The sequence below is a fragment of the Falco naumanni genome, chromosome 10 (assembly GCF_017639655.2).
Source record: "Falco naumanni isolate bFalNau1 chromosome 10, bFalNau1.pat, whole genome shotgun sequence".
Lineage (NCBI taxonomy): Eukaryota > Metazoa > Chordata > Aves > Falconiformes > Falconidae > Falco > Falco naumanni.
This window is the reverse complement of record NC_054063.1, coordinates 37,622,304-37,640,039: the sequence shown is the minus strand read 5'-3', so window position 1 is coordinate 37,640,039 and position 17,736 is coordinate 37,622,304. Positions and strand designations below refer to the sequence as shown.

The following is a 17,736-nucleotide window of genomic DNA, read 5'->3' as shown; positions in this document are numbered from 1 at the left end:
CAAACTGTTTATGTGACATGACTGTTACGTGCCATTCTTTGGTAATGTGACTACACTTCCACAAATGGCATTGCACATGCTGCTGCAGGAGTACAAAGTATCTTGGGATACCTCTTGAGTTAGCTCCTGAGCCTCAGTTAATGCTTACAAAGATACAAATCCCTCTGTTTTAGGAAGGTCTTCTGCTTATGTTTAATGTTAAAGCAGCAAAGCTTTATAGGTAAGCCCCAAGAGTGGGACCAAAGGAAAATTTAATCCCAACACCCAGTTCTACAAAGAAACTGCTTCCAATCAGAGCTAGAGAGAGACAGAAAAGGGAATGCAAGGAAACACTACCTATAATGAAGCAGCCTGAAAGTGGGGAGAGAACAGCTTCAATGGGCCTAAGCAGGAAGAACCTACATGACTCCTTCCAGTGCTGATGTGTGATGTTGCAGGAGGGCTTTGGGTCAGGGACTGATCTGCTGCAAGTCATATATAGTGTCCATGGGGCACAGACCCTTTCAGTTGCCCAGTAAGCCTGCTGGTTGGGAGCCAGCAAATCCCAAACAGAAGGCATTGCTGTATCCAAAGTTTTTAGGAGGGGCTGGTTTGCCTCTGCTGAAACTGAAGGGGAAGGCGAAGAACAGAATGCAGCAGTTCAACATCTGGACATCAACAACTCACTGTCAACTCCCAGCTGAGCTGTGCTCTACCTACAGCCCAAATGCTTCCATGCTGGCTACAAAGAACTGGCTGCCACTGGTTTCTGCAGACAGTTGCCTGGGCACCAAAAAGACAGGAATTCTAGCACTAGTGTGTGGGAAAAAGTTATAGCTCCGTGTATGGTTGCACTGGCAACATTAACACCTGCTGGGTACTTACATGGCCAAAATGATGCGCCAAGACAATATCCACTATGTTGGTTGTCCAGCCTGAAAACTGAAGAGTGACCATGAATGAGAAGGAGGGAGAGTAACTGAAAAATGCAGTTTCATTACAAATTTCAAAGCACCTTCTCAGGGTAAAGAAAATAACAAAGAAACTATTCAAGCAATACAAGAAGCAAATGCCTGAAGCTTGAGATGCCATACAAGGCTCCAAAGAAGCCCATGCACACACAAGAAAGAGTTCTCCAGAAACCCGGAACCCTGAATAACTGCAAGTGGCCAGAATACCAATTTATTCAAATTAAAAGATCCATCCAACCTCAGCCAAATGAAGCCTGCAAGCATGAGTACTAAATCAGAGGAAAGCCCAGCACTCAACAGCCACTCATTTCCAAGCACTTTACCAGGCTTGCTCATTCACATACGATCACACCCACCACTGCTCCTATGATGGAGGCCATACTACACCCAGACTAAAAGTGCAGCAGGGACAGAAGTGAGATTGTACAGTTTTTGTCAGAAACCTACAAATTCCTGTACCCCATCCTTTTTCTTTTTACTCTACCCACTGTTCGTTAAGTGCTGCGGAGAGATGTGCAGGGGAAGGAGAATCTCACCTTGGATGCTGCCCAGTCAATCCAGCCCTTTGCACATGGATCAACATTAATGAGAACAAGTCCCTCCACTAGGTCTGGGTGGCTGAGCTGTGGGGAGAGAGCACAGGCATACTCAGAAGGATGATTCAGCCCACGTGCTGGTCAACAGCGTGCAGCAGCTGGAAGGCTTCTTGCAAAAGGGAGAGAGAGTGAAATGAAGACTAAGTGGGAAGCTCCTGTGCCAGGCAGCCAGTGGCCTTTTCAGAGCTTTGCTTAAAGCTTGCTCCCAGCCACACCTTACTTGATTCAGTTATTGGCACTGAGGGACTGACTACTCACACAGCACCTGCAGCCTGCACAGACCTCAGCAGTGCCTTCTGGTGACCTATGCATCTGGCGCAGCTGCAGAACCAGATCAGGATCCTGTGTATTACAGGGCTGTAAGCAGTGCTCTCCAAGCTGGCACCTCTGGGAAGGACCTGGACAAACTCCTGTGCCTGGAACACACCTCCTTCCACTCCTCAAAGAAGAGGCAGTCTCCCAGCGGAGATGTGGCAAAATGTCAAGATTTGACAAATGGCACAGGAGTTGGTGCTCAGGCCCTGTAAGCATGGCAGCCTGAGCAGAAAGGCCTGAGCTGCAGGGGCACTTGGCTCAATGCAGCGCACCCCTGCTACCCCCCCAGCCCACAGGCACCCCTTCCCCTGCTCCAGCCCGGCATCCCCAGCACCCTGCAGTTTACCTTAGGCTCTGTGTGTGTGGAGCATGGGTACAAAATACTTTGAGAACCACTTGCAAACACAAACCCAGCCATCTAACACAACCAGAGAACCTTGAGCTCTAGGCTCACTCCAAGGCTGAAATTTTACATTTGATCTGCTCCATTGTACAGATCAGCACTGGTTAAGTAGAAGGAAACAACTCTGCCCTCAGCAGGAAACTGTCTGCAATCCAGGTAGCATGGCAAGGGCTTTCTGGCACTTCACTGAGCTGAGGACAAAGGCTTACTTGCATGACCTTCTCTTTAGCAAGACTGAAAACTACACAAGGTACAAAAGGCAAGAACAGAGCAAACACCAGTGCCTCCCTCTGCCCCAGGCTCAACCCTGACTTGAGGAAATGGGAAGGAGAGAACTTTTTGTAGGAAGGGCAGCTGCATGGTGAAGTGGCTCTAAGGAGCAATAATGCCCTAAATCATTGGCAGCTCTCTGTGCTCAACAACTTCAAGTGAACTTTACTGAGAATGTGAGATTTCTGTTATTTTTTTTTAACACTACCTCTGAAAGATTCAGGCAAATTCCTGGGCTGCTGAACTATGTCCACCGATTTCACACGCTTATAAACACTCCACTAGAGAGAAATGTACAAGTAAGTAACAAGGTAAAACTAGCATTCTCTCATCAAAGGGTGGCATGCAAAATCTACTTCCTTCCAACAAAAAAGGACATTCTTATCAGCACTGGTTTACAGCACATCACCAAATCAATCGTTTGGTGTCACAAACACTGGAAGCACCATACGGTAACACAGCCAATCTTTGTGAAAACACGAGGCTGGATATTCCTAGCAGCAAGGATGGGCTCTGCTGACTCAAAGATATCACATTACAATCCTTCCATGTCTGGCACAGCTTCAGAGTAACCTTGGCTGCTCCAGTTCAACCATTTGGATGTGAAGTAGCTCTCACATGCCTCCCTGCAGGCCTACTGTATTTACTGACTGCTACTTTGCCCATGCCACGCAAATGGTCTGTTTGATCAGTGGAAGACCACAGCTCATATAAATCACAAGGAAATGAAGAGATACTTACTGCACACCTGCTGAGGACATAAGCGCCAGCTCCCAGTCCAATCCCAATGAAGCTTTTCAGGCTGAAATACAGGCATTTCACAATCAGCAAGGCTAACTTAAGCTCACAGCCAAAGCATCCCTAGAGGCAAAGCATTTCCCCTTTCTGCATCCAGCTGTTCACTTATGGTTCATTTTCAAAATGATCCAGCAATGATGCAGCAGCCATAAATTGACTCATGTGGCAGACTGTTCACAGCATAAGAACCAGACAGGGTTACTCAGGTTAGGAGATGCTCAGGCCTCTTGGGATAATTTAGTGAGCATATCAGATGTTGCAAGCAGAGATAGAAGTAGGTGCTGGAATGGCTACACCCAGCTGGCTCACCCCATCACCTTTCAGAGACTTACTTCAGGTGTGTCAGAACAGCAGGCAGCATTTCAGCCAGTTCATCCATACTGGGATACTGGTACCTGAAAAGGGAGACTGAAATCAAAGCACCTCCAAATACAGCTCAACAGATGTTACCTTCCAGTTCTATCCCATCCCTCAGAGTGAGACTAGCACAGAGCTGTGTATTTTTGGGCAGTCAAACATCTGTGGGAGGACAGACTGATGGAGCAAGGAACACCAGCTAGACTGTAGCATACTGGGCTCACACTCAAGTCAGAAAGATGGTACCAGCTCTCACCACTAGCGAAGGGCTTTACCCATGCCTCACTAAGAGGAGAGTCCCCTGAATGCCCACTGGGAAGCCTCCTCATCTTCCCATTTCCCCTGCTCCTGAAAGCTGCCTCCCACTACACTCAGCCTGGCAATCCCAGTTGGCTTAAACTGGGTTCTATCTCAGTCCAGACTGCAGTTCAGACCACATATGGAACAAGGGTCTCTGCAGAGCTCTTACCCAGATGGGAATGGGGGGGCTCCTTCCTGCTGGCCTGGTGCATCGACATGGCACACAGCAAAATGCTGAGTGATCTCTTGCATGTCTTCGAAGTTAAAGAATGCATTAAAACAGGATTTGTCTACAACAAGAACAACAACAAAAAATGAGACACTTCCTGAAGCTTTACTGAGATCCACCCTCCAAAAACCACGGCACACACCTGCATGAGTCCAATGCCCCTGCTGAGTCTATGAGGCAGTGGAGGCACGGTGATGCATGCTGCTGTGCCCCTGCTAACTGCAATGCAGCAGCCAGTCCTAGCAAAGTAACTGCTGCGACTGGAGGACAGGCAGACAAATGACAGCTGGCATGCATGTCCAGGAAAATGGGGCCTTGCAGCACTTGGGTACTCACAGCACATACTGAGGAGCACCTGTATGAACATAACAGTACATGTTGGGTGGGAAGATGTGTGAAGAGCAACTGAGCCCGCTAGAAACATTAAACTACTACTGCAGCCTTGTAGGAGGGACTTGCTCACCTTCCCAGCAACCATGGAATAGATGACTTATGGGAACTCTATTGCACAGTGCAACAAGTCAGCTAGAACACTATAGTGTAGTGGGTGGACCTACTTCCACCTTGCCACCTTGGCTCTACCTTTCAGAGGCTGTTGGAATGGACAGAGGAACGCCACATGCTCTCTCCTGCAGACCTTTATCATTTTACCCTGGAATGACCTGTTTCATCTCAGCTCCAGGCCAGTCCTGCTGGTCCCCACACTCAAAAGCAAATATCATGAACCACTGCTTTTTCAGGGTCCTGGGAACACAAGGGCTTACGGTTGAGGCCAATGTCATGGTATGTGAGGATGACAGGTCTGTTCCCCTTGGGTGTGCCCCGCATGGTGACATGGACCACTCCAAAAGCTGTCTCAATGTCATGTTCCTGCAGAGAGAGAAGAAGGAGCCTCAGTGTTATGTGTGCTGCCTGTGCTACAGCGATCCCTAACTGAGGGCCCACAGCAAGGGCCTCATCCACACTTCAACATTCCTCTCGTACCCACAACTGGTGGCTCAGTACAGCTCTTGCAATCTGCAACTCTGTCAAATCTCTCCAACCACTACCAAAAGCAGGTTGCTTTTGTACAGATGTGTGATGGGTTTGGGGCTGTGTCTTTCTGTGACCAAAATCTCATTTCACTGGCCTTTAGTGATGTTACTGCACCATAGCAAAAGCCAGGTATCACATTTCCATCTGTCTCTAGTAGTTCATGGCATCACAAATGCAGCTCCACTCCCACAGCCAAGCTCTCGCTCCCCAGCTGGTATCCATCTCCCTCCAACCCCCCAGCCCGCAAGTCTCTTTTCACTGTGGCCCCAACCCACACCCCTGGGAAGTTCCTGTCTGCAGGCAAGCTGATGTGAGGGGACACAGCAACATCTGAGAGGCAGCCCCAACCCCTGAGGACCATGTACCAGAGCATTTTGGCAACAGTATTGACAACATAGGGCAGGCAGATGGCTGGGATGGCAAAGAGACTCAGGCTCTGCAAATCCAGTCACTCACTGGCTGCCTGGGAGGTTGTACTCATCCACAGGGGAGCGGGTGGCAGCTTTTGCTTTCAGCAGCATTATAAATGAAAGATACAGATCCACATGTACCTGTTCTCCCAGGCTGCCTGTCTACTGCAGCCCTACCTTGGCCACTGGCCAAGAGCCCATCAGATCTTGACCATACTGCTGCATTAATGTCCACTGACCTGTCACCTCAGGGAGGGCTAAGCATTGTGCCTTAACTGAACACATTTTTCCCTGCTACCAGCTTTGGTAATGTGACAGTAAAACACCCTTAGTCTCCTCTAGCAGCTGGCACAGATACAGAAAGTTATGCAGGGTATCAGTGGAGCAGTTTCATGACCTGTTTCATGATTATTTGCCAGCAAAACTATGTGCCTTTTCCCAAGCAAAATATTGAGGGCTTTTTGCACTGTACCTTGCATAAGAGGACTATGAGGCCTCTGAATACCTCTCCAGTACTTGTCCAGTGCAGAAACAGAAGCCACAACCTCACAATGACAAACACAGAAGTGCCCACAAACTTGTCTGAGTTTAAAACAGCTGCAAATGCATTTAGACAAACACTGATCTGGAGTAACTACAGACTTTGGAAAAGCTGTGGAGATGGCAGTATGGCTGGGCACACTATGTCATCTGTAAGTACTTTCTCTTGTCTATAGAAATCAAAGGAGGGATATCTCTGACTTACACTATAAAAAGCACCAGTTATTTCCCTGATATTAAAAAACACAATCTGCTTAGGAAATAGCCTCATGGTCCAGCCTGAAGACAGGACAGTACACCCTCAAAAATATTTCTTACTAGTTTAAGCAAATTATGTGATTTTTTTTCTTAAATAGTAATCTCCAATAACCTGAAAGCGGTAAGGCCAAATACAGGACAGGTGAGAGTACCTGGCTTGCAGCACATCAGAAATTCACCTTGCCCCTCCTTTCCAGGCACTCGCTAAGGCTGGCTGTGGGTCAGGCAGATTTAGTTCTTGCAGTGAAAGATTGTCATCCCCCAGACTGTACTTCTCTGGGGCTCCAAAGCCTCTCCCCTTCACCCAGAAGCATGGCCACAGCCAAATCAGCAGAGGCAGCTTGAAGCCTTCTCCAGCTTGGCTTTGAAGGATATAAAGACACCTCTGACTCCCCTCATCCTCAAAAAGGGGTGGGGTTTTACCTGCATGCAGCTGTTGCATTGTGCACATGGAGAAGCTAGAGTACCTACAAAGCAGCAGTCACCTTCCTGCACTAGAGGCAGGCAAAAGAATATGGCAGGTGAGGTTATCTAGCCTGATTCTCACCTGGCTCCTTTTTCCTTAGGAGGGGGCTGCGGGCCAAGGCATCCTGTGCAAGCAGGAAATGACTAGTCCATATGTGCAAAGGGAGTCTGGGTCCACACAGCAGGACTGCCTGCCCTTGCAGCAAGGGTGCACAAAGAAGCCCAGGGCACTGCCTCAGTCTCCTGAGCTCTGGAAAACTACTAGGTTCAGCCCCCTGCCTGTCTTCTTGGCTCCCTGGGCTGCTCTGCTAAGCTGGGCAAAGTCCTGTTTTGTACTCCAGTGGGACATGTTGTGCAACCATAGCAGGGGCCCTGATTTCAGTGTTCTCCAAGTCAGCAGGTGTTAACAAGTCCTTTAAAAGAAGTGGCAGCTTTTGGATGAAGTCAAGGGTGGTGACTGGCAGTGCACGGGGCTGAAACTGGAAAGCACAGCAAACTCATGGAAGTGGAAGAGCCCAGTGAATGCTAAAGCAGCTGAAGCTTGCAACCCCCAACTGCACTTCCCTATGCATCTGAGCTAGGTGGCTGACTGCCATTAAAAGCAGGTCTCTGCCAGCTCTGGTAGTTGTCAGTTTCTTCCATAAGCAGCTTTAACTCACTGACCTGGCAGGAAACGATCCAGCTGCCTTTTATTTATTTTAATCTTACTTTCTTAGATTGCTGCTAGGTCAGTGAGGTAGGAAACTCCCACAGAGGTCTAGCAAACGCTGGTCTGGCAAATGCTTAGAGCCGGAGGGCACTGCATGGGGTGGTAAAAGAAATATCCCTGCCCTGAGCATAAGGCCAGCTAAACTGACTCACTTCTCATGAAACTGCACCTCCAGAGGACTAGGGAGGGTTTTATAAGCAGCAGCAAAAGGTTGACTATCAAACAGAAGCAAAAAACTCAAACTGAGCCAACAGTGAGAAAATCACAGAAATCAACACAAGAGTTGATGATACTAAAAAGTCAGCAACACAGTGCCTCTTCTGGAATTACATTCAAACTTACTGCTAATGTCACACATGCTTCCACTAGGTAGAATACTGGACAAGGTACTAGAAACAGAAACACCCATCTCTCTTCAAAGCTTTTGTTCAAGCACCTCAATGTGCTTCATATTGCAACACCCCTGCACTTTTGCTTCCTGAAGTTGAACTTGGATCTTGACTCAGTAGTAGGGAAGGGAAAAGAGTTTCCTTGAGCTAAAAATCAATCCTTGCTCTCTCACTTACTTTGACTCTGCAGATTGTGTAAACTGCAGTTTGGGGAAATGAGATAGTTTGTTGAGAAAAGGTTTTTCATGTCACCACTGGGCACCGGCCCAATCTGAAGGGTACTCACCTTGCTATTCCTTCAATCCCATTAGTGATTCAAATACAGGGAATACCCCCTGAAGACGGAAGCAACTTGAGAAAAACCATTTTTAACAAATCTCAGTAAGCAGCACTTGGAAAAATTGAAGATGCTAAATCTGCAAACTTCTTACTCTACCCTGCACAGTGACAAAGCCTTAGGCTTTTCTTTTTTCTCTTGCTAGTTCCCAGACAGCAGCTTGCCTCCTCTGCTTCCTTTTACTTTTTTAAGGCTTTTTCCAAACTACAAAGCAAGTAGCACATGTTTGAGATAAGGGTTTCTACATTGACTTTTTTAGCTACACATTGCAACATCATACTGACCTCCTTTTCAAGATCACCTACAGAGATAAGACTGAGTTTTACCGCTAGCTTCCCTACAGATAATTCTATGTCCATTTTCCCAGTGAACTTTATTTTCTCTGAAACTTTGCCCTGTAGCTTTAGGGCTTTTATTTTGACCTATGATTGCAAAGGACAAAAACATTTTCAGACATCACACAATTACAGCACACATCACTTCAATGTCACCTGCTTTTCTCCAAAACAGCTCTCTCCCACATATCAAAGCCAAAGGACAGCAAATGCATACAGCACGTAAGTATCATGCTTAAGACAGCAATGACAGTCTCTACACTTGTAACATACATCTGCTACCTTGAGTTGGCCAAAACCCCATTATTATTTCATGACATCATTACTGGTTTATTACTCTTCCAAAACGCAGAGCAGAATAACCCAGTTACAACAGGTACCAGAGTACTCAGTGAGAGAACAGCAGCTTCACAGGCTTCACCCTCTGTCCTTGCCAAACATGCTTTCTTCATGTCCTTCTTGTAGATACACCTTCCCTGCCAGCCACCCAACAAGATGACACACTGCCTCCATAACCACTGCCCACCTGCAATTCTGCATATTCTCTCCTAATATTTGCCCATTGCTCATGTAGAAGTGTAGTGTTGGAAAGTATGAGACATCATCTTTATTTCTCAGGCATTGGCACGCTTTGTTTCTGGTCTCTGTTCAGGCCAGCTTTGATACATTGCAGCAGGATAGCTTGAATGGAGATTCAAGGATTGTTACCTTGCAGGTGTCTACCTCCAGCTACGGTCTGAATGCTGATCTGGTCCACAGTGCAGGGAAGCAGTGATAGGAGAGGGCAGGTGGAAAAGATGTGGCCAGGAAACAGCCAGATTTTAACAAGTGTGCAGTCTGCAAAATTAAGGAAATGAATGCAAGAGAAGATGATGATCTGCAGTTATGTTTTGAAAAGCTTGATAAAATGTAATTTTCTCTTAGGGACTGGAAACTTTATCAGAGGTTTCTCTGAAGACATTTTATCTTCTGCCCTTATTTGTACAGTAGGTAAAAAATAAACAGCAGCTGCAGACAACCTGTTGTAAATAGGAACTCAACAGCAGAGGCAGCCTGCTCTTTCTGGCCACAGGCACCAAGCTTGTGACGCACACATGCCAAACAGTAGTGTGCTGCTGGGCATAACAAACAGAGACATGAGCCCTGTGCAGGCAGCTACTATGGATCAACTCAAATAAGCTGGGAATCATTGCTTCAAAAACTAGCAGCTCCCTCAGGGCGCAGGTGAGAAGAACAATGATGGAGGAGGATCAGAAGGTATGGAGACCAGCTGTAGCTGGTAAGACCAAAGGTCCAGCTAGCCTCCTGGTCTGATTTTAAGAGCATGTGCTTGTGGAAAAATAAAATAAAGCAAGGATGTAGTGATACTTCCTCAAACACTAGCATATTTTAACAGTTTCCATTAATTTTCCCAACCTCCAACAGTCAAAAGACTTCCTGAATTGGAGGTGTGGTCTTCACTTTGACCTTCTCTTCTGAGAACTGGGCAGTCACCCACCCCCACCCCACCCCCACCCCAGCTATGCCTCTGGCATCTGCCTCACCCTGTGACCATAAAAGCCAAGGCTTAACAACATGCAGGGTAGAGAACCACTTTGTTCCCCACCTTGTATCTGCTGGATTTGCACAAGATCCCCAGTCCTTGATTTGGAAGATGGAGAACAACTGATCCCATTTCCATAAGCCACAGCAGTAACAACCTCACAAGGTTGCTGTGATTCCCCTTCATGTACCCCTTTCTGGGCTGATACACTCTGGACTACCTGGCCAGTCCTGGCACAGCAGCTTTTGCCCGATTTTACTGCTGTTCTCCAAAACTGCCCCTTTGTGCTCTGTCCTTTCTGAGAGGAGGGTGCTGGCAGTATGTCAAACATACATGGGTGTGCTGTGGATTTACAGAGTAGCACAATAAGGTTACTTTGTTCTCTGTTCCTGATAAACAAGAATTGATTTGCTTTGTTGAAAGCCATGAGGCCCAAGCTGACATTTTCATTCATCTCTTGTAATGTTAAGGTCTTACGCCTCTGGGCTATCATTAGCCCTGAGCCTGCCCTTTTACATTCCATTGTATGACAGTTTTACTCAATGTGCATCACACTTCATGTTTACCCAAAGGCAGATGAAGTTTGTCATTGCACCTTCCATTACTTTTTCCAGATCACTAAATTTTAGCATTTAAGCAGCATAGGTCCCAAGACAGATATCTAACATGCTTCTCTAGTGATTTCTAACAACTGGTAAAAATAATTCCTGGGGTTTGGTTGGGTTCGGTGTTTGGTTTTTGTTCCCTGTTTTTTAACCAATATTTCATCCATGAGAAGACTTCTCCTCTGACTGCACTGCCACCTGAGTCCCTTAAGACATATGTCTTGGGTCCCTTTCGGTAAGGGGTCTTGTCTTTTGGAAATCCAAGCAGGCTACATCAAATGAATGGCTGTTATTTATATGTTTACTGACTCCTTCAAAAAATTCCCCTTTACAAAAACCACAGTGACCCTTTCCCAATATTTACCCTTGTAATTCATCCACGATACTCTCTGCTAGTTTTATCCGTCAGTCTGGTACAGCTGGTTGGTGAATTCCCAGAACTCCTCTGGAATCTGTTTTAAAAATCGTGTTACAGGTGAAGCACTGCAGTCCTTTGGCACCACGGCAGCTTCAACAGAGGATCATAACCTCTCATTTAACTATTTCATCCTCAGACTCATTTAAAACCGCTGGGTTGACAGATCCAATCCTGGCAACTTGCTATAAAAGCATGTATTTTACCTTTTTTACAGCCACTGCAATAGGCACTGAGGTTTAAGGCAGGGGCTCTGCTGACACCCCACAAAGAGCGTTCAAGCACAGTAACCTCTGTGAGCTGCTCTGTGGCAAGCCTGAGTGTGGAAAAAAAAATTTTCTGCTATGGCTAGATCTTCCCCAACTCCTCCTTTCAGAGTCTGAGCAGTCAGTAGCATGCTCCAAACTCTCTCACATGGTTCCACTTTTGATAGGTCTGAAACAGGACTGTCATTTTTTCCCCTTTGCAAGTCATCTCTCAAAATCCCCTTTTGCCTGCTTTGTTCTGTTCATATATTTATTTTGCTAGAGTTTATAACCTTTTGCATTTTCTTCAGCTTTTTGAAAAATGCTTTTCTGTTTTCAAGTAGCCTCCATGCCCTTCTCTTTAGTCATTCTGGCTTCCCTGCACCATTTCTCATGTCTGCTGTGATAGATGCCATGCATTTGCTCTCTGCTTAGCTTATTTTCAATAAGCTTCTCCATTTCTGTGCAGTTCTTGGTTTGAACTTTGAGTGCAAAACCAGTGAAGCTTTCTACAGTTTGGCTGGGTTTGGTGTTTTTTCCCCCCCCCAAGGATGTTGATCTGGAGCACATTATGTTTCCCATCACAGAGCAGCTCTTTGAAAACATTTTTTGAAGTTTTGAACACACTTCTCTGCCCTTCTCATGTTAATAAAGGCTTCTCCTTATTGGGGGCTCCCTAACCTGTTGCTCTGTAGAAGTTTGTGGCTAAAATGGAATATTGGTGTCATGTCCCACAGCCACATCTGTCTAACGCAGGGAATCTGAAGCTTCCTACCCTTGTCCTGTCTTCTAGCCTTGTAGCTTCTCTGATCACCATCTCAGGCACTCACACAATTGCAAACAAAACAGAAGTTTCTTATTTAGGCCTGGGATTTCAGTCTAAGGGGAATCTAAGTTATTCACTGACATTAGTTAGAGCCAAATCAGATCAACACACTTCCTTTAAAATCCACCTGTATCCTCTGTCTCCACCTGCATCTACCCTCTCCTTCCTGTACACTGTATCCACGTATTAGTGTTCCACTGTCAGTGTCCACCAAGAGGGACCTGAACTCCCTTCTGTGATCTCAGACAAGAATACAATAACCACTGGCAGAAACAAAACAAAACAGATTTTGAGTGCACCTTCTTGTTACAAATGGGTTGACTAGATGATAAGGTGCTATCGAAAAGAGTGCTGCTGCTCTCCGCCCTCTGCCCTGCCCCACCCCATGTCCAGTGAGCTGATAGTCTCATGGAAACCTCTAAGTGGGAGTGCAGGGCTTGGGTTCACTGTCTTCCCACTACATTGGGAAACCATAGCAACTGACCCTGCAGCCATAGGATCTCTCATTCAGATGGAACGTAAGCACTGCAAGTGCACACACAGTGGCAGAGGCACTGACTTGCCTTAGCTATACTGTCAAGATACACCTTCAGGTAGGCCTGGGCAGAAGAACAGACAGTAGCCTAAGAAACGGGACCAATGCTACTGACCATCTCTGAAAGCCCTGGGATTTTTGCTATATGCTTTACAGTCCCAGCTCCTGAGAATAAGTGCTCTTAGTCAAAGAGCCATACACTTTAGAAAATAAAATATGCATGAACCACAAAGGCTCAGACACCACAAGGTAGTAAGACACAACCCAAAAGCAGCTTTTAAACATTTAAGATTAGACAAAAGCAGGAACTGCTGGGAGATGTTCTTTGCCAGGGATTTGCATAAAGTCAGACTAGATTGGGACATTATCCTATGTGGCTTTAACATCTTTTAATGATTCTTAAACTGAGAAGGAAAACACACTAAAACTATAACTGCAAAAGTCTACATTTACTGGGGGACTGACCAGGGGAAGAAGTGGGCACATGCCCCGGTGGCAGAAGGTTCAAATAGGGGAACTATCTCTGACTGTCACTCTCTGCCTTTGGCTGGAAAGGGAAGCAATGACAGTGCCACTGACAGATGCCACAGAAAAATTCCCATATTTAATAAAAACACATTTCTGAGTGAAGCAATGAGGCATCCAACAGCAGCTCTAGAGGTGCTAATGCCTTGAGCTCCAGAGACTCCCAGGCAGCAGATGTAAACCTGGGTGCCGAACTACAGCAGTCCAATTATAGCCACGTTCCCTCAGCTCCAGGTCAGAGCATGACCCAGAGCCTAAATTTTAGAGATTATTAATGTCTGAAGTAAACTATTTGTTTCACAGTGGGATTGACTAATGATGGAAATTCATACCATCAGTGCTTTTCACAACTAACTTACTAAGCATCTTTTTTGGCATTACCAAGTTGAGTTTTACTCCCAATGTGAAGCCGCTTGAAGTTCAAAATTAATTCCCTGGAAAAACTGAGAATTCATTTCATTTGGAGACCAGTAATAAAGAACACATCTGTGAAATCCCTTCAATTTATTAATATTCAAATCTGGCAGTACACACAGCATCAAGGTGTCTGTTGCTCAAATTCTGCTCAAACTTCTTGAATGTCTGCACTAGCAGAGGGCTAGAAACATCTCAAAAACCCCTTCAGCTTAAGGACACTCAGGTCCTGGCTCACTTAAGGCAAAGAAAACTGTCACTGCTGCTTTGCTAGAGGTTGAGGAGATGCAGATTACTCAGGTCAGGTTTCCCTCTTTTTCAGTGATTCTGTAACTACAGCTATTATTTAGTTTGTGTCATCTTTGCCAGTTTTGGCAAAGGTGGAAAACAACTGCAGCATGCTCCTCAGGCAACCTATCACAGCTATTAACCATGAAGAGACTGAAGTACAGATTCCATTGTCCTGCTCTTTGCAACAGCTGCCCTCAAATGTCTCAGATTACTGGAACAAAATAAACTATGACTATAAACTAAGAAAAAATACTGTAAGACTATGTAAAACATCACCATCTGGTAACTCTTACCATTACAGTACTCCTGGCCTTAATGCAGTTGGTAGGTAAGTATTTACCACCTCCTCTCTGTGCAAAATTATTTTGGAAATAGTAGAGCTGAAGGAGACTGCTGTGTGGGAAGCAAGCCTAAATCAGATCTAAAGCAACATCTTGAACTAAATTATTCATTTCCATACAGAGCAGAAATGTATTAATAGAAAACACAGTATGATCTATGCAAACAGGCAATGGTTCCTAGTACTTCATGTAATTGGATTAAGTCTTAAATTACAGAAATGCTGGGTGAGAATCAAGAGCAGCAGAAGAATGAGGTATGTAATCTGGTTAAACACAAAAGCATTAGGAGAAAGGTGCTGCTGGGCTATCCCCAACCTACTGTTGTATATACAAATAAGTATTTGCGTGTTCCTATTCCAAAGGCCCATGATGCTGAAGGACAGGCCTAGTGCTGATCCGTAATCTTTTCTAATGCTCTGTATCAGCCAGAGAGAAACAGCAAGTCATCTCCAAAACACAGATTCTGCTAGAGAACAGATACTGGCTTTACAGCCTCAATGACCTACAAGAGAAGTACAGTTGACAGGTTGGGTTTGTGCTCCCAAATCAGAGGTCACAAACTCTTACAGCCACACAATATTGAGACCAATAAGCAATTAATGAAAACACCTACACGTCACAGATGGAGCAAGATGTACTCCATCCCCTGCTCTGCCCACGCGTTACAAGAAGCTGTTAAAGCCACAACCTTCTTGCACTCCAGTCAAGTATCCAATATCATGAGCAAGGCACCCAGCACAGATTTAGGAATAAATGGTGCTTTTTACTCCTGCGCTGAGGATAACCCCTGCCTTCCCCAGCTAATACAGGAAATTGGACCTGCCTAGATTTGTAATAGTTTGAAGTGAATTAAACTGCTTGCAGCTCAGCTCTCATCTGCCCAAGTCTGGCAGTGGGGTGTTTTTTTCCAGCACTGCACCACTATTTTCAGTCAGTAGAGCAGCAGGTTGCAGCCTTCCCCATGGGCTGCAAACAGAACAGGCTGATGGCTCTAGTGCTCTTCCATTCCCTGGACAGCAGGCTCAAGATGCCACAACCTGCAGACACACAGTCATTGTAAACCTGCATCTTACACAAGGAAGATCTGAATGTGCTAATACAGAGGCAAGTCTAAAAATATTTTGTGTGACTGTGGAACTCCAGATCATCTTAACCCCTAAAAGCCACCTGGAAGATAGGCCAGTGTCATGTTTCCAGCCAAGAACAGTCCACCAGGTAACATGATGTGCCAAACTATGTTTCAGTATCTTGCTGAAGACCATGAACATCTTAAAATCTCTGAAAGAAGAGAAAGCAGGGTCATGTTCTGTGTCTCCTGGGAACCAGAACTAAGTCTAACTGCACAGAGTTATAACTAGTATTGCAATTACTCATTAACTGCTCTGAAATACCATAAATGGGTGCTGCATAACAGATGGAAACAGATCAATCACTGCTGATGGAAAGGCACCATTCATTTTTCTGAGGACAGGAAGGAGGCAAACCCCTTTCTCAACCTAAAGCACGTACATTTGCTTTGCTGTAAGAACTCACTGACAAGAACAAAAAAAAGCACAGGAACATCAAATACCACATCTGCATAATCAGCCTCTTTAGCACACTGTTGTCACAAGCATACAGAAAGCAAAAGTAATGTTTAAGTAAACCCCATGGAAGGAATGTGCTCATATGTTTAAAAATAAAAATCATGTTTCGGTCCAAGTCCAGCTAGCAAAAGCTTTCCAGAACTCAACACTGCAGTTTTATAGAAAACAGTTTTTAGATGGAAAGTCAGTGATGGAAAGAATCAGAGGAAGAGCTTCCCAAGAAATACGAATAATGAAAAAAAATTTCCAAAATAAATTTGCAATTTAATAATTTTTAGCTTTAGAGTATTTGTTGCTCTGATGTCAGCAGAAGTCAAAACCAGTACTTTAGTGGTGACACTAGCTGTAGTAAGATTAGAAGCTGCTACTAATTTAGCAGCCATTGAAAAAACTTGCTTTCTAGATCAAAACATCAGTGACATAATTAATTTCACTCTAGCACTTTGAATGAGAACAAAAGAACTCACTGTACAAATCAGAAGAAAATGGTCCTCAATATCCCAGACAAAAATTTCAATGTTGGTCACAACAGCTCCCCTGTTATTCATACAGAAAAAGCAAACCTTTCCTCAAAATGCTAATGTTTCAAGTTATTTCATTACAATAACCAAAAGATGCTTTAAAACGTCTTGTATTCAATGTCACTGTGTAGGAGTTACAAGCTGGCTTTAATGATTTCTCATTAAAAATAACGAGCACAGTTTAGATTCAACATTATGACATCAGCAAATGCACATGATAGCATATTTCAATAACATTTCACTAGCAGAATACCATCTCCTACTGCACAGCAAGCAAAAATAAAGCAGAGAGATAGGGCAAGGATAAGCAAACTTTTAAAAATGCGGATTAAGAAGCTTCAAACAAGTGTACTTGTGGAAGAACTTCTCCAAAACTGAATCAGAAAAGCATGGGCTTATTGAAAAGTTACACTTTCAGTGAAAAAAGTGGCAAAAAAATCCTCACTGAGGTCTGCTGTTCACTCTTCAAGCATTTTGCTGTGTTTTACTCTGGGCACAAGGAACACCAAGTAACTCTACATTTTCAATTAATTCCAGCAACGCATAGCAAGTTGTTGTATAGGGAAGCTTTAATTTCCTCCTTCCATGGGTTTGCGCATGTCTTGTCTTTTCTGTTTCAGCTGAACTCTGCATATTCCAACTTACTTATTCCCACCTCTTTCATACCTTGTGAGCTTTCTGCAAATACTCTGCCAAATCTCAATCCTCTTCTGCATGGTGTATGCTGGAGAGCAAAACACTTCCCTCCCCGTGGGTGGGAGGAAGCAGAGGGGAAGTACTAGCTACAGATCAGATCAACTGCTTGTCTATTCCAGACTGAAACATAATGCAGATTTATTTGGATAATTTTACAAATGTATCAGCATATTCCTTGATATTCAAAGCAAATCACCTGAAAAAAGGGGAGAGATTTAGGCTAACACAGAACACCTACTTCTCAAAGCAGCTGAAGAGGGTCTGCAGATGATAATAAAAGCACAAGCACAGCTCTATTAACCATGCTGGTCACTATGGCATCTGTCTATCAGCCACCCAGATCACTTAATCCACCATCTGTCCATGAACATTAAAAGAGGCCAAGCCTAGATTTCATTAGGGTTCATATAGCCTTCAAGTAAGACACAGGTCTCAGAATTAGGTTAATACATTTTATTTCTGAGAACAACCTAGATTCATATTGATAGACCCTTAAG

General features: G+C 44.8%; 1 protein-coding gene across 6 annotated transcripts in view; it reads right to left on the bottom strand.

Moving 5' to 3' along the window:
• Window positions 1-17,736, bottom strand: part of NDRG3 (NDRG family member 3) — a 42,880-nt gene that overhangs the window by 8,690 nt on the left and 16,454 nt on the right. For 5 of the 6 annotated variants that reach the window (XM_040608316.1, XM_040608315.1, XM_040608319.1 and 2 more), the window contains 6 exons: window positions 4,983-5,088; window positions 4,159-4,279; window positions 3,665-3,727; window positions 3,276-3,336; window positions 1,487-1,573; window positions 865-921 (listed from right to left, as the gene is read on the bottom strand). In XM_040608316.1, coding sequence (XP_040464250.1) covers window positions 865-921; window positions 1,487-1,573; window positions 3,276-3,336; window positions 3,665-3,727; window positions 4,159-4,279; window positions 4,983-5,088 — 495 coding nt within the window. Of the gene's footprint in view, window positions 1-864; window positions 922-1,486; window positions 1,574-3,275; window positions 3,337-3,664; window positions 3,728-4,158; window positions 4,280-4,982; window positions 5,089-7,008; window positions 8,578-17,736 lie in introns of those variants that run through there. The other variant, XM_040608320.1, reaches the window with a different exon arrangement.